We start from the raw sequence: 17,544 nt of genomic DNA on the forward strand, positions 1-17,544 counted from the left end.
ATGTCTCAGGTTTAATAAATGTATGCCATTTCTAGTTAAAATTCTGAAATAGACCTCTGCCTGAGCCTTTAGAGAACTATTACAGGGGTGAGCAATGTGGCCTTTAGTGTCTGGAGTAAAATTCCCATCATTCCTCATTAATTGACTATGCTGACTAGGACTGATGGCAGTTGAAATTCAACAACAGGAGGACCACATTCTCTGGGTTAGATGATGGTAGGGACCTGTGTCACATTCATAGTACATCACTCAAACTAGCAATCCAGTTGGCACTTTGATAATTTTTTCCTAACTGCATTGAAAACTTATGATGGGTTTCATTAATTTAAAAAAAACAGGTGTGGGTTTGTTTTTGATAGTTATGGCAAAATAAGTCTTCAGCTTTACTGAAACCTGCACTTGTATGATGAAATGTCCTTATGTGTACTTTTTTCGAGATAATGTTCTCTGTACCTTCTTTGCCTCCTGGAAGAGTCTGAAAACTGGTTGCCTTGGTGACCTTGGCAGGTTGAAATAAGTTGCAGCACTAAAAATTTGTTGCTTGCATCAAAGTGCATTGATGTTTTAATCGGAGTGGTCTTAAAAACAATTAACAAGGGCGCTGTAAGGGCTTACAAATTCTTAGGAAAATTAAGACTCTTGCGCCCACTCACAGGCACAACCAAGATTTCCAGTATATGCCTGAAGATGAGTAGGTTCTTTAGGTCACTTGGAGGATTAAGAATGGGTAGGTGTTATTAGAGGCTGTTGGTGTTCAGCTGCAATGTGAATTACATTAAATAAACTTTCAGCTGAAAATTTAGCAACCTATTTTGTTGGTTTTCTTTTTCTTACTGGAACTTTTTGAGAACACTTTTCATCTTAAAAAAGTATTCACTCATTTCATTAGCTCTTCTGGGAGTTTTCAAGGTAATTATATTATTTTGTGGCCTTTGTGAGAGGAGATATGGTCCATCAGGGGACTTTGGCCCCAGGGAGGCTACATCAACCCAAGCAATAGACCAATCTGACCTCATCCTTTTGGGTAATAATACTACCATTACCCTTTGCTAGAATGGTTAGAAGTCTGCTTAAATACTTGCTAACAGTTCATCGTTTTGTTCTAGTCCTGATGTACAGATCTTCCACTCTTCCAGTATCTTTCATTACCTTTCTGTTGTTAGGCAAAACTGCCCTTTCAGGAGGGGCAACAGAACTGGGGAAGTCCATTGTTAAGGAGATGGAATGTTCAAGTGTCCCTGATTAAGGATGGAATGTTGCAGTTTCTCACCTTGTTACTATGTTAAAATCCCCTTATTAGGGCTGTTTTCAGCCTCTACTGTGATTGGGGGTGAGGGTTCTATTCTTTGGTTTAGATGGGATTGCAGGGGCTTTGTCTGGCAGCAGGAAGAGTCAAATTGGGACTGACAGGTTTAGGCACAGAGAGGACCTGGGTATGAACCTGGTCACATCCAAAAGACAGGAAGGGGGTGCAGCCTCCATTTTATTTGTTACATCTATTTTTATCCACCTATCTCCTGTTAGCCTTTGATTGTTTAGGATGATTGATGGAGGCTGTCCAGAATCTCAACAAGCCTTTCTTGTAATTTGGAAAACCACATCCCCACCAAAATTGGCAGGGCAAGCTACTGTATTTAAACAGGGAGCAACCCCCACATTTACTCACACTGATGATGTTACCTAGTTGGGTAATGAAACATCTGCAAACAAACAGCCAAGTTCAGAGAGCACCAGGAACTCCACAGTTCAACCCTGAGCTAAGTATATTCTCTTCTATTGGAAATTTGGTCACCATTTACACAGGAGTCCCTTCAGTATGGCACTAGTGTTCCAAAATGCAAATGCTGTTCAGTCAGCCAATGAAAAATAGTACAATGCAGTATTTGCTGTATTTATAACATGTGCCTGAGGCGCATGCCTCATAATTGTAAGATAACTAAGAAGTGTCCAAACAGTCTACAGTATGTGTTTTCAGTGATCAGTAACACTACAGTTGAAGGTAGCAGTGGCTGTCACGTTTATTTTTAATCCAGAATTCTTTCTATGAATCTGCAGAGATTTGAACTGTTTTACCTTTGCCCCTACCCATTTCATATAGTTGCTATTTTTAAATCAATCATTTCCTTGGGTGGAGCAGCTACTATGTCCCTTTCCCCTTTTCATCTCCTTTGTCCACTATGAAGTAAATTTCACTAGCCTATCTCATCAGAGAGCCCATCAGTCTTTCTGGTTACCATACAGAAAACTCCCTTCTTGAGTTTTCCTGCTTCTATTAGCAATGCACATCTTCCCCTGTACTGCCTTTGAAATAAAATTTGTAGAACTTTGGACATATTATACCCAAGAGTGCATGGAAACTTGGCCTATCCATAACACCAACTTAAGAGCAGACAGGATTCTCTTATTTTGCATTGGAATGTTTGCCTTTTATTTTGGGAGTAAGGTAGTCAATCCACTGAGGGGTTATAACAACAGAATAGATCTACCCTATTATCCAGTCCTTATAATATCAGTTGTCTAAGCTGGACCCTCCTGCATTAATATCACTTGCTCTGCTTCTGTACTACATTCTTACCTCTCTTGTTCCATAAGAAGAGGATACCTTTCGGAGGCGTTATTTTGTGCTACTGTATCTGCACTACATATGGCAGCAAATAATTAATTTTCTGTAGTTCTTTGCTGCCATCTAGCAGTTGATGAGTTTTTTGCAGCTTAGACTTAGCAGCCCTAGCCTTATTTCTCCTATTTGGCAGCAAAGTTCAATCAGCTGTAGATCAGACCTAAGTTTACCTTGTAGTTATGAATGGTTACTTTGTGGGAAACTTCAACTTTTTAAAAAGTAATTGCAATGTTGTAAAAAGTAAACTATTGCAATGTTCCTGCGGTTAAAAACAAGATATCTTGGCATTGTGTCATTCAGGAACTTGATATATTACAAAACAAACCTACACTGATTTGCAGGAATTGTATCTGAGTAAACTAAAATGTGAATTTGAATGAGCTAAATAAGTTTAAACCAAATAAAATATTTCATTACATTTTGTATCATGGAACTGTGATCAGGTTAGTAAGATTTTAATGAAATTGGAGATGGAGATGAAAACCATCCAGTTAAACACCATGGGTAAAGAGTATGTGGCATAGTACCAGATAAGTGTAGTTGTGAGGATGATTTAAGATACAAAAGTCAGAACAGGATTACTACTAACTTTTACTCGATGATAATTTAGGGTAGCCACACTCAATTTGCTTGTGTAAATTAGGACAAAATAAAGTTCAGGCACAAATTCCATCTCAAGTTTTTCACAAATTTTGTCTTTTTGGAGCTCAGTAAGCTTCTAAAAAAAAGTCCTACTTTTATAATGACATTGAGTTTTCAATATGAGTCCTTAGATTTCTGCTTCAGTAGGTTTATCACTTATGCATTATCTAAAAAGAATACAGGTAAACAGGTATATTTCAATGTATACATGTGTATAGATTTCAATATATAATTTATAAAATTATTTCCTATATCCTAACCCTAACATTACACTGCTTTTGATAAAAATAATATAATATAGAAAATCTCTGAACCAAAGAGCTGTATGACTTGCCTTTTCTGCTGTCCAAATGATGGTTGGACAGTTTTCAAAGTCCCAGTTTTCCTTTCTTTGGATTTTTTATCTATAAACTGTTCTTAAATTATTCTTCAGAGGATGTTTCCCAAATAGAGGACTGCTAGAAAGCAGGGCACTTGGTGCTTTAATGTCATTATTTCTTCTTGTCATCCTAGTATTTTCAGTTGATATCCATTGATAGCATTTTGTCAGCAGAAAAATACAATTCAGGAAATCCAATTTTTGTTGACTCTCTATACCTACTACAATAATGGGGAGTGACTGATGGAAATTGGGTATCCTACAATGTGTGAGTGTAAATACTTTCTTATGTTGCAAATAACTATTGGATGAAAACTTTCTGTGACTTTTCAAGCCAATCACACTGGCTAATTAGGAAACTTGCTGCATTGCATCATCATGTAATTAGGCAGTGAGGTAATTCCAATCCAGGAGGAAAAGCTAAGATGTAAACAGATCTAGAACTTTTAGCAGGGGACAAAGACAGAAACAGCTAGAAAATACCACAGTTTGACAATCTGTTTAAAAATCTGAGGTGTGTGTTTGGTTTAGGGAAAAATAATTTAATAGTGCGCACACAGATAGATGGCTATTTACAGCTGAAGAATTTTTGTATAGTTTACTCTTATGGAAATGTATTCAGAAGTGTCTCACTGATATTATAGTATATGTGCATAATACTTGCTTTTTCATTTCATGTTTTCCCAATCTTTTAAAATCCTGATTGCTATTCTACATAGAGTTAGAAGAATCTAAATTGATTATGACTGATTATGTGCCATCAAGTTGTTGTCGACTCTTAGCAGCCACATGGATAGATTTTCTCCATGACAGTCTGTCCCTAACCTGGTGATTAAGGTCTTCTAATGGTAGAATCTAGATTAGGAGAGGTTAATCTACAAGCCATATGTAGCTCTTCTTTTCATTTTGCAGCTCCCTGGGTTACACTGCCAGCATTGGCAAAATGGCTGATTTTGGAGAACATGATTGTTAGCTATTTTAGTAAAAGTAAAGGTGGAAACTGACAGATTAAACCTTTATGAGGCAAAATACCTATTTTCACTTTTCAAACCTCTTCCTCCATCACTTCCAACAAACAATCTAAGCTTATTTGATCTCCACTGGTTTATGGTATCAGCCTATTTATTATTTTTTAATAAAAGAACATACTCAGTAGTCTCCACAACAGTGGTGATGTCAAAACAACATACATGCAGTCACATTCATCACACAAATGCCATAATCATTGCATCCCAACATCTGACATAAGCACATCAAACGCAGCATTTGGGTAATAACACACGTTGTAATTCGCTTCACCACCTATGGATGAGGGTGAGGTAAATGGCAAAATGTTTCCAGATGGTACTTTTCTATATGTGCTAGCGTTTTAAAGAATCTTGGACAAAATAAGGAAACACTGCAATAAAAAAAGTATGTAAGACAAAATTGCTAACAAGATCATGGATCCAAAAAGAAAACCTGTTTCTCTGTACATTTCAGTGGATTTGTGCTTCCTAAAGCTTGAGTCCTCCAGTTGTATTGGGCTGAAACAATTATTACTATCAGCCATCTCAGCATATCTGGTGAGCGGGAGCTGTATCTAAATTACAATTAGGCAGATGTCAAATGGTCATGCCTGTAACTGTTTTTCATGTTCACTCAGAGTAAAAGTAGCACATAGATGCAGTGTACCACTATTAAACATTAAGCCAGTAATTGATTGATGCTTTGTATATTATAGTATATACAAGCTCAAATAATAATTCTGTTCATGTGTGTGTCTCACCAAATAATTGGAAGTTCAACCAATCCATTCACTGCAGTCCATTTTTTAACTGTTTTGTTTACAGTGCCATCTGAATGTCCATGTAATTGGGTTATTTTTCCTTAATGCCTTTGGTATTCATTGTAATAATCTTTTTGTGACTATTACTGTGCTTTAGGACATTCATTTTTCAAAGCAGCCATGCTAACTAAAGATATCTGGCAAGGAGGATAACTTCCATTTAATACTGACACTGACACTGTTCTGGATTACTTCAGGATTGGCTAGCCTGATGCACAAAAAAATCTTTGATCGTATCTGTCACTCTTTGAAAGCCTATGGTGAGAAGGAGCAACACAGGGTCACTCCCCTTTAAACATTGCCAGTCACATCTCAGAAGATATGTCAGAACTGCTAGGAGTGAGAAAATGTGGTTAAAGAAGCAGTTTTTCAGTTAAAAAATTACAGCTCTATGAGAAGTGTTCATTTTATCTTGTTACTTTGGAGTACATTCTTGTGAAAGAACTATTCTGTTTCTGAAGAGGGAACTTTAGAAAGAGAGAAAGAGGTGTTCATTTTCTTTAAGCCTAATGTTATTTAAAATTATACTCTGAATAATAATTAATATTTTGAAGATAAGTGTCAAAATTCCTGGGTAACATCTAAAAAGGCTTATATGAGTAAGTAAACCACTTCTACATATGCATTGATGGATTTCTCAATACTTCAAAACCGTTCTCTGATAAGATACTCTTCAGCTTGAAATGTGAGACTCTTTTTTTCTAAGGATATAAAAGAATATTACCATGGATTCAGTTAGCTGCAAATTTGGTCATTCTGCTGCAATTGGACTTCACAGCAGTGTGGATGCTAGTTTCAAAGGAAAGTGAATAGCACCTATATTTTCCTGTCCAAAAAGCCACACAAGAACTCTGCCTGGAAAGTTGTACACATAGCATTAGTGAGATTGAAAAAGAAAGCTTATGCTAGGCAACTATACATTCAAGAAGCATTAATTGTATGATCAAAGAATGAAAGGTAAATTGGGTAAAAAAACACAATTCTTATACAGTGTAAGTTATGGAAGTGAGGGGGAGATATACTCAAAAGTTCCCAATGTTCTGAGACATTGTGTATTGTAAGTAATCATGAAACCAAATGTTATGAGATCTTGTGAATGTAATAGGAAGAGAATCTTGAAGAACATGGGTGTGTAGGTTGAATGCAATGCATAGCTTTTTCATGTCTGTCACAAAGGCAACTAATGTAATATGATTGATTTAAATCCTTCATAATAGTTTGAAAAACAGATGTAATATTCCATAGAGATACATAATACACTGTACTTTCAATGCTATAAAATAAAGAACCAATTCTAACAGCCACATGTTGAAAATAAAGTTGCTGTTCTTAGTGTATAAATTATTATGACAAAGCTCTAAAGCAGCTTTTCCTAGCCTCATGCCCTCCAGATATGTTGGGATTACAGCTTCCAGAATTCTCATGCCTATTGCTCATGCTGGCTGGATAATACTTTGATTTGTAGTCATAACATATATGTGGGCATTAGAGCATCTGGTATATAAACACTGAGCAGATATCATTGACTCTTAAGGCTAGGGAAAAAACAACCAAAGGTCCATTGATAAGAAAAGATGGAAAGAAGAGATCTCGAATTTAAACCTTGGGAGAGATGGATGGATGGATGGATGGATGGATGGATGGATGGATGGATGGATGATTGGTGTGTAGATAGGTATCTAGATAGGTGGGTAGAAACAGATTGATTTCTGTGTTCTGTGGTAGGCATATCTGTGCATCTTTCTTGTCTGCCATGTTATATTTGGGAACTTCTGCTGTAAGCAAATTCCTAAATACTATACAGGGTTGATTATTTTAATTATCGAGATTTATTTGTGTGTCTGGTGTGAAGTCTGATAGCAAGACCTGCCTATTTCTATTCCCAGTACTAAGGGAAGAAACCCTATGTAGGTAGTCCTCAACTTATGACCATTCATTTAGCAACCGTTCAAAGTTATGACAGTGCTGAAAAAAGTACCTTACAACTGGTCCTTGCACTTATGACCATTGCAGTGTCCCTCCGCTCACGTGATAAAAATTTACTGAAAGTCTTTATTTGCCCCTCCTCCTTCTTCCCCCTGCCAGTACTCATACCATGACTCCCTGTATGTAGTCCATGATTACTGACTTTGAACTCTGTAACAATTAAGGATAACTATCCTCTTCCCCTACTTTGGCTGCAGAAAGTAAACATTTTTACCAAATTGTATCTCAAGGAGCTTACTACCTGATTTGCACAAAGACGGGCATAAATATTTAATGGATTTTTATTCTTATTTTGTGAAGAATCAGCCAGAGTCATGTATGTGAGGTGGGCGGCTATATAAATTGAACAAAAAATAAAATAAATGTACAGTAATGTCATATGGATTTGTAAAATGCATCTTCAGTCTTCATGCAATTTATGAATAATTTTTCATAAAATTGGAGTGACTTTTAATTGACAATTTACTCAATTCTGAGAATCTTGCCCTTCTACACTGAAAAATTCAGACAGTTTTTCAGTGGTTTTATGATTACAGTCTCTACTGTAAGTTAAAAGCTTTGATCTCCATGTATTGAATTATATGGGCCACCATATTTTCTTAAAAGGAATTTTGATGGGCCTGGCTAAAGTAGAATCCATTATACTTGGGAAGCACTCCCCAAGGGCATACCATATTTTTTCAGCTTTGCCAATTTTACCTGTCAATTTGTTCCTTATTTTTCTGAGCTGATCACAATCTGAATCCTTTTGCCAAGAAGGGGAATACTTTTAAGTGGAATTCTGATGATACTTAACAAGCTATTCTTGTACTCGGCATAAGCATTCACGTCTCAGTTGATTCTCTATCCAAATCCTACTTGCCTCTTTGTTGTATAAGCTTATTCTTCCCATTGGAGGCTGTATTTTTATAATATTCCAGAGTATGGCAATGTCCTCCTCACCTGTGCATTCATTTCCAAACAACTACTTCCAGCTAAAAGGCACCTTGATGTTTTTAACAAAGTGCTTTTGGTCATCAAAGAAGCATTCCCACATTGGTGACATCTTGAAGTTGTACTGTAGAAACAAACCTATTAATGTCTGATATGACCACAAGAATTTGGGACACTTGTAAGATTCTCAGACACATATGGGTGGGCGCAATTCTTTTATTGTTTTAACTTTCATATCTCTTACATTCCTAGCTTGTAGAACAAGCAGGTGGATGCTTTATTACGTAAGCCATATACGCCTTCCTTCCACTCCTTTGCACCCAGAAGAAATTGAACTCCCCCTCCAGTACTTAGCCACTCTATGAAACCTTTTGGTCCATAATAGAGACTTTCCTCACCAGATTGAAACTGTACCCAAGAAGGACCCATATATGAAAGCTTGGGCTCAGGGCCCTCTTATTTTTTCCTTCCCACTTTCCTTGGAATGGGAAAAAAAAAATGTCATAATGACTGGATTTATGTTCCACTATACTTCATGAAAGATCTCTATTTGTTCTGCCACAATAGCCAAACCAGCTGGACATTTTGGAGTATTTAAAATGATACATCTTCTCTGGGACTTTTGATAGTTTCATGTTAGAGCAGATGTCAAGGCCTACTGTATGTGTCTTCTTACCATACTAGCCTCTGTGCCAAGGCTCTCAACAATAAGTTGTCTAGACTATTACATCCTGTTCTCATGGGGCCTTGAGATACAGCTTCTTAGACACCTTCCTTACTGATCTACCATGTATCAAGGGCCTGAAATGCATTCAAGTAGTTGTTGATCTCTTTTCTAAGATGGTTCATATAATTCCCATTGCCTTCCCTTCACTCCTGAAACAGCTCATCTGTTTATTTAAGAAGTTTTATGAAACCACAGTTTGCCCAATCATTTCACTTATAGTGAAGGCATATAATTTATGGCATGTTTTTGGAACTGAATAGACCTAATAAATGTTAATCTTTGCCTTTCCTGTGGCCATCACCCGAAAACTGATGGAGAAACAGAAAAGACAAATACCACTTTAAAGCAATATCTTTGTTGCTGTATAAACTACTGGCAAGACAATTGTCATGATCATTTATGGCTGAATTCTCTTATAATAGTCCCATCCGTGCATTGAGTCAGACGCCATTCAGGCTACCTACAGTTACCACCTGCACTGGTTTCAAATGCTGCTGGGTCCTCTTTCATTCCAGAGACCTTCTGTTTTCTACAGGAACTACGAGCTGCCCAGGGATTTCTCAAGGATTAACTAGATTGTGTCAAGGCCTCCTTTAAAAGCACTGTGATGACCATCATTGCTAGGAAGGCCCACCTTCCTGTTGGAGGCTATGTCTGGCTTTCTACCAAATATCTTCCCTGTACACAATTATCTAAGAAGGTGGATACCAAATTTATTAGACCATTTCCCCTAGACTGCAGAGATAGGTCTTATAGTCTTTTGTTTGCATTTCCCAGCAGCACTGAAAATACATTCAGTTTTTCATCTCTTCTTATCCTGAAATCCCCCCCCCCTTGTAAATGGCCCCTAAATGCTCCCTCTGCTTCAATGGGTAGCCACTCTGGTAGTTCAGAGAAGGAGCTTTAGAAAGAAATTAAAGAGGAGTCTGCTGCACCAAGCTAAAAATAAACTGAGTTTTAAAATGAAAGTAATCCAGTTGCTAAAATGTTTGTAACCTAGGTTAACAATCTTGTTAAAGAAATCTCAGTGAGAATCTTGCTTTCTATAAAATTGATTGACAAGGAGAGGAAGAATTTTATCTAGCTAACACAAGAGAGAAAGGGAGAGAAATTGCCATACCTAAAGATGAAAGAGAAAGTTCTGGAATGGGGAGCTCCTCATGAAGAAGAAAAGGATATGAAAGTTGTCCCCTTTCTGCTATCTATTTCAGGAAGAAGAGTGGAGTAGAGGGGTCTGAAGGATGGCAGTGTTTCTCAGCTCCAGCCAATGGACAAGGAAATGGAAGGAGGGCCCAGTGCCCTTCAGCATCTCATAACTGGAGGAAGGGAGGATGAGATTAACTTGGTGCCTCCAAACTCAAAGGGGAAAATAAAGGAGAAAAATAGAGAGGAAAGCTGTGTCAGAGCTGAAGCTAGTGAGTCAAGATCCAGCAGTGCTCAGTGTTTATATAATAACCATTTTATAAACACTGAGCAAATGTCTCTTAAGTGTCAAGGCCAGGAAAATAGTCCATCGATTGGAATAAGTGGGAGGAAAAAGCCTAAAATTTAAACCCAGGAGCAGTGTGTGTATGTGCGTGCATGCGCACGTGCGTGCATGATTTATGACGTAATTTCTGTTTTCTCTAGTATGTAAATTTATGTGTATATGACTTCTTCTTGTTTGTAGTAAAGCAACTTATTTAGCTATGTTATACTTGTAAGGCTTCTGTTATAGTAAATTTCTTAATATAGAGTTGAATGTCTGGAGTGTCAAGATTTATTGCTGTTGTGAAGACTGGGGGAAGAATATTCTAAAGGATGATAAGCATTCTGTGTTTGTTCATATTTCACGTTATACATTTTATTACCATAGAATTACCGTTTTGTATACTCTTACTAAAATTAAACTAACATTTGAGAAATTCAACATTCTTAATTACTGTGTTAATTAGTAGTATATTTGAATCCATTAGCCTTACTGTGTGCATAACATGGATAGAATTTGAAATGAAACGTATTCACCTTGGTTCTCCACAGATGGTACTAGACAGGAAGAAGCCGAAGAAGAGCTTAGCGAGGAAGAGCATTGGTTTGGGAACTCTTCAGAAACCCCATCAGAAGCATCTTATGGAGAAGTCCAGGAGAACTTCAAATTATCCTTTGAGGACAGGATTCAAGAGCAATCCACATCTCCAGACACTTCTTTGGGAAGCGGGACTCCTAGCAGCAACACATTGGAGTTGGTGGCTGTTGAGAATGAGGCCATAAGGGATGTATTACAGAACAAGGAACACCTCTCCTCTAGTGTATCTTCTATCTGTGAGGATGACACTCCTGGCCCAAACAAACCATTGAGTAGTAACTTGAGACGTCTGCTGGAGGCTGGTTCTCTTAAGCTAGACACTACTGTCACAGTTAATGGCCAGGTTGAGTCCCCTGTAAATCTTGGCTCGAATATCTCTTTTTCTCCACCTACACATCATGCTCAGCAGCTAAGTGTCCTTGCTAGAAAGCTAGCTGAAAAACAGGAACAAAATGATCAGTATGGCCCAAACACAGGGTTCATATGGAATCAAGGCAAATGGTTGCCAAACTCTATGCCCTCTTGCGGCTTGTCTCCAGATTCAGCAATCCTAAAATTGAAAGCCGCTGCCAATGCAGTCCTTCAGGACAAATCTCTTTCTCGAACTGAAGATCCAACAATAAGGTTTGAAACCTTTTCCTCACCGTTTAGTTCTCAGTCAGCAAGCTCCACCTTAGCTGCGTTATCAAAGAAGGTCAGTGAAAGAAGCATGACTCCTGGGCAGGACCACTCACCACCAGCAAGTTCTTTTCTTTCTCTCGCCTCAATGACTTCTTCAGCAGCCCTACTCAAGGAGGTTGCTGCAAGAGCTGCAGGCAGCCTTTTGGCTGAGAAGAAAAAGTCACTAGTTGTAGAAGATCCCCTGCAGCTTTCAGACATGAAGCAAGAGAAAGTGACTCCACCACAGTCTTTGGAACTATTGTTACTTCCAGCCCCTAAAGGAAGAGCTTCTAAAACCACAAATTCAGGTAGGAGTTCTCATTTTGCTCTAGATCCTTTATACTTCTTCATCTCTGTATCATTTCCATGTATACAGAAAATACAACTGAACAGAAGACAGCGAAAATACTGTATTCGCATCAAACAGAGTCCACCATCTTGATGTCTGAAACAGAATTAGTGTTTCAAATGGTTTTTTTCTGTGTTCTGAACAAAAAACAACATCATATCTGGAATAGTCCTACATGAAATTTAATAGGGGAAATCAAATAACTTCTTTGTTTTACAGTACAGAATGCTATGTTTTAATAGTATTTTCATCACAAAGAGATAATTTATCAGATTGTTTTGCCCTAACTGAACATATTATTTCTGTTTATTTTGTTTTTATCTTACACTTCTTCATTTCTACATGGTTTTCTTTCTAACCATTCGGTCTTTCCACCAGCCATATAAGATGGGTAACGGTCAGAGAATTACTAGCCAGAGAGTATCCAGTGGTTGCAAAAGGAGCCATTAACTTAGTTCACCAATCTGTAAAGAGAAAGCATGGCTGGGTAATACCAGGGGAGGGGTTTCCCACCCATATTATAGTAGATATCCGTTGCTATATTACTAATTAATTAATATTGATTTTATTTGATTTAGGTACTGCCCCATTCTGAACTGTGTGGCTCATAATATAGAAAAAAACAAGACAAAAACACAATGCAAAATAAATAAATAAGGTGGGATCCAGCCACTCTGTGAAAAAATATATACAAAACATATCCAACAAGAGGCTCCATCCGTCCTAACCCAAGCTCTGGGAGAACAGCTGCATCTTCAAAGCCTTCTGAAATGCCATCAGGATGAAAGCTACACAGATCTAGGGAGGGATCTCATTCTAGAGGGCAGATGCCCCAATAGAGAAGGCATGCTTCCTGGGTCCCAATGGATGGTACTGTTTAATCAAAGGGACCCAGAGCATGCCAACTCCGTTGGCTTGTACTGGCCAGGCAAAACTGGTGAGAGAGAGGCAGCCCCTCGAATAACCTGCCTGGGCCTTATGCTGCAGGACTTCATAGCACCTTGCATTGCACCTAGAAGCATGCTGACAATGAGTGAAACAGGTGTCATGTGGGTATACCATGCCCTGCCCATCACTGCCTGTCCCACACATTTTGGACCAGTTGAAGCCTCTGGGTGGTCTTCAAGGGTGGTCCCATGTAGGGCATGTTGCCATGAAGTGAGTACAGCAGGATCGACTGTCTAAGTGGTCTTCCAATCTAGGAAGAGGCACAACTGCCACAAAAGATGGTGTTGTACAAAGGGCTTCTTTCTTATAATTTTTTTTGAAAATCTTTACATAATCAAAAGATAAACAAGAACAAATGTATAAAAGAAAAGTAGAAAAATAATATAAAAAAAGTGCTAGAAAGAGAAAAAGAGAAAAAGAAAACTTAAAGAAGCAGCTTCAGATCTTCTTTACAGCAGTTACAAACTTTTATCATTTCTTCCCTTTTAGAACTGCGTTATATAGTTACCTTCTTCCCGTATTCAACCCCTTTTAATCAGCAAACCCAGAAATCACCAGTTTATTTTTATCCATTTTCAGCAAAAAGTCCATATAATATTTCCAGTCTTTTATAAGAGTACTTTCTGTTTTGTCTCTAATCAAACAGGTCAATATTGCTACGTCTGCAAGTTCTGCCATCTTCAGAATCCACTCCTCCATTATGGGAACTTATGTTTTTCCATCTTTCTGTATATAATAGCCTTGCTACAGTTACCATATATAAAACCAGTCATTCATGGGTCCTTTCTAATTGTATGTCCATAAGTCCTAATAAAAAAAGTTCTGGTTTCATCTGAATATTAGTTTTTAAAATTTGTTGCATCATCATATGTATTTGTGCCCAGTACTGTTTTGCTTTTTCACATTCCACCATGCATAATAAAATGTTTTTTCATGCTTTTCACATTTCCAAATAGTTCCTTTATACTAGACAATTTCTCTGGTGACCTATACCAACGGTACATCATTTTATAAAAATTTTCTTTTTAATTGTAGGACAATGTGAATTTTAAACCTCTTAACCACATCTTCTGCCGTTGATCCATATGAATGTTATAACCAAAGTTTTTAGCCCATTTTATCATACACTCTTTAACTTGTTCTTCTTCCGTTTCAAATCTGAACAAAAGTTTATACATTTTAGTAATCACATGCTCATCATTTGTACATAATTCATTTTCAAATTCCATTTTATGATATTCTGTACCTGGTATTTTTTAATCTATATTAAATCTTTCTCCTAATTGTATATATGAAAACCACTGACAATTAAATCCCTCTGCAGTCACTTGTTCTCTCAATTTCATCTTAAGGTCTCCATTTTCCTGTACTAACAAATCTTAATATGTTAGCCCACTCTTTGCCCACTGTTTTCTGTAAAATGCTGCTTGTGCTGATGCCAACTGAAGTATTTTTGAGCATTGCCTGGGTCTGTATTCATTCCATATTCTTAAATGGCACTCCTAACATAATGATTTTTGAAATCTACATCAACTTTGACTTTATCATATCACAAAAAACCATGCCACCCAAACCTCAGGTTGTGCTCTTCTAGTTCCAGCGTTCCAGCATTCTCTTATTTCTCTGTAATAGCCATCCTTTCATCCAAACTAAGCAGCAGGTTGCAAAATATAAATCTAGATATATCCTTTTGCCAATGCTTAAAAGGTTCATCATTAGTCAAAGGAGGTATTGTTTGAAATAAAAACATTGTTCTAGGCAGTACATTCATTTTTACCACAGAAATTCTTCCCAAAAATGATAATTGTAACTTTTTCCATCTTGACATATCTTTCTTAATTTCATTCCATAACTTAAGATAATTATTTTGAAATACCATATAGTTCATGCTAATCGTAGCAATACCTAGATATTTTACTTTTTTCTCAATCTTAAAGCTGGTTCTCTTTGATCTTCCATCCTCATATTTTTTAGCGTCTTTGTTTTTTTGTTATTAATTTTAAATCCAGCCAATGCACCAAATTCCTTTAGTTTTTCCAATAATATTTCTATTGCTCCCATAGGGTTTTCCAAAATTAAACCAAACCATCTGCAAATGCTGTTAGTTTGTATACTTCTTTTTTAACCTTTACTCCAGCAGTCCTCTAATTTTACATCTCTATTCAAAACTGCCTGTGTGAGAATGAGTAACAACAATGAAACATGGCATCCTTATCGCTTCTCAGCCTTTTGGCTAAGATCAAGTATTGCCTGGTTCCTTTCTGTATATCACAAGGTTTGGTCAATTCTCCATTAACAATGATTTGTGCCATTTGTGAAGTATATATTGATTTTACCCATGTAATAAAATTGTCCCCAAAGTCCATTTTCCAGAATCTTAAACAAAAAAGTCCAGTTCAAATTACCAAAAGCTTTTTCTGCATCAAGGGATATCAGTGCAGCCTGTTTTTCATTTTGTTGCTCCAAATATTCTAATATATTAAGAATATTTCTAATGTTGTGTACAAAAGCCTTCTTGGCCATAGCTGCCACCTATTCTTTGAGTAGGAGTTGAGAGTCCAAGATTGTGCAAAAGTCCTAAATGGGGAACAGCTACCTCATCCAAGATTAAAGATGGAAAATCCCCAGATTTAGAGAACCCTAATATCCACAGCCGCTTGGTCTTGGTAGGATTGAGTCATAGTTGGTGTTTCCCTATCCAGGCCTGCACAGTCTCCAGGCCCTAAGAGAGGACCTTGACAACTTTACTTGGCTGGGCTGGGGTCAAAAGATATAATTGGGTAGTCTCAGCATATTGATGTTACTGAACCCCAAACCAGCAGATGATGTCATCCAGCAATTTCATATAGATGTTAAATGCAAAGGGAGAGAGTGTCAAGCTCTGTGAAACTCCCCAAAGAAGGGCCCTAGGGAGTGATCTCTCCCCCCTCCACTTCCCCTGCCAACAACAACTAGAAGGAAGGAGGAGAACCACCATAAAACAATGCCCCCAAATCCCAACCCCTGCAGCGGGTCCAGAAAGATACTACGATAGACAGCACTGAAAGCTGCTGAGAGATCAAGGAGCACAAGGATGGATGCACCACTTTCATTCTGACTCCACCACACATCAAAAAGCACAACCAGAGCTGTCTCCATATTGAATCCCAGCCTGAAACCCGACTGTAACGGATGTAGATAATCCACTTCCTCAAGGTTCTCAACAGTTGCAGCCCAACCACTTTCTCAACAACCTTCCCTAAAAAAAAAGTTGGAATGAGGTTGTTCAAGATTCTTGGGTCTTGAGAAGGGGTGCGCCTCTGCCTCCTTCAAGGCTGAAGGCTCCACTCCTTCTCTCAAACAGGCTGTCACCACAGCATGGACTCAACTACAGGTCACCTCCCTTGCTGCCTTAATAACCCAGGAGGGACCTGGATTTAACAGACAGGTAGCCACTTCTTCAAGAGTCACTATCTCAAACTCAACCAGATCACATCACAAGATGGAGCTGTTGGCAGCTTGGCAAGACCTGGCCAGTTGGAGTCTAAGTCAGAATTGATCTAAGCAATTTTATCTGCCAGATAGCCAGAATACTTCTCAGGCAGCCCTATGGATGATCCTGTAGCCTGTCCTTCCCAGCAGGGACCAAGTTATCCTAAATATGGCCACTGGATAACTATCAGCAGAAGGGTGGAGAAATATTGATTTTTTTTGTTGCCCTTCTTGCCATGTGTGGGCTCTTACCCATGTTTGTTGAGACTCACTCCCAGTCTTCCTCCAGGGGTGCTCCAGGCATTTCTTCTGGCACTTCATCTCCCAGAACTCCTTGGTAAACCAAGGTATTCCCTGGGATCAGTGACTGGGAGAGCCACCCACCCATTCCAGGCAGCAACTAAGGTGTCGGCTGAACTGCACATCAGTTCTTCAAGGAAAACCCCAACTCCCTCTGGGTCCATCAGTTGTCTGGGGCAGGCCAATCAAATGGGCCCTATCTCCCAGAGGTGAGGATGGTTGTGATGCCATACCTTTAAACATGGGATACCTACAAGTGCCTCAGTAGAAATACAGATCATGTTCACCATTACAAATAATTATGTTATTATACAGAAGGGGGGAAACAGAATTTTGTAGAGTATCCTCCATAGAATCTGTTTATCTAGATTTGCCACTTTTTCACTCTGAAGAATATTCCATTTTTTACTAAAAGATAATACTCTTAGGAAACAATGAATAAAATTGATAAGCAGGAGACAAAATGTATAGGAAAAGGTGAACATATCCTAGTATCTTCTATAAAGTATGAATCTGTGTTCTTTCTTCCTATGATTCAGATTGTTTAGCATCTAATTGGTTAATATTGTTCTCATAACATTTTAGGAATATTGTTAGAGCTATTGTGAAAAGTGAAGAACTTTAAGAAATTGTCAC

General features: G+C 38.0%; 1 protein-coding gene across 9 annotated transcripts in view; it reads left to right on the forward strand.

The window, feature by feature from the left end:
* ZNF827 (zinc finger protein 827) overlaps nt 1–17,544 on the forward strand; it is a 154,218-nt gene that overhangs the window by 23,013 nt on the left and 113,661 nt on the right. For 8 of the 9 annotated variants that reach the window (XM_088132797.1, XM_088132800.1, XM_088132798.1 and 5 more), the window contains exon 2: nt 11,135–12,148. The exons of the other annotated variant lie outside the window; for it this stretch is intronic. In XM_088132797.1, the coding sequence (XP_087988923.1) occupies nt 11,135–12,148 (1,014 nt within the window). The remainder of the gene's footprint in view (nt 1–11,134; nt 12,149–17,544) is intronic. 9 annotated transcript variants of the gene reach the window in all.

The sequence above is a fragment of the Python bivittatus genome, unplaced genomic scaffold, assembly GCF_059951505.1.
Source record: "Python bivittatus isolate LINGU-HERP-01145 unplaced genomic scaffold, Pbiv_v1 ctg000070_np1212, whole genome shotgun sequence".
NCBI lineage: Eukaryota > Metazoa > Chordata > Lepidosauria > Squamata > Pythonidae > Python > Python bivittatus.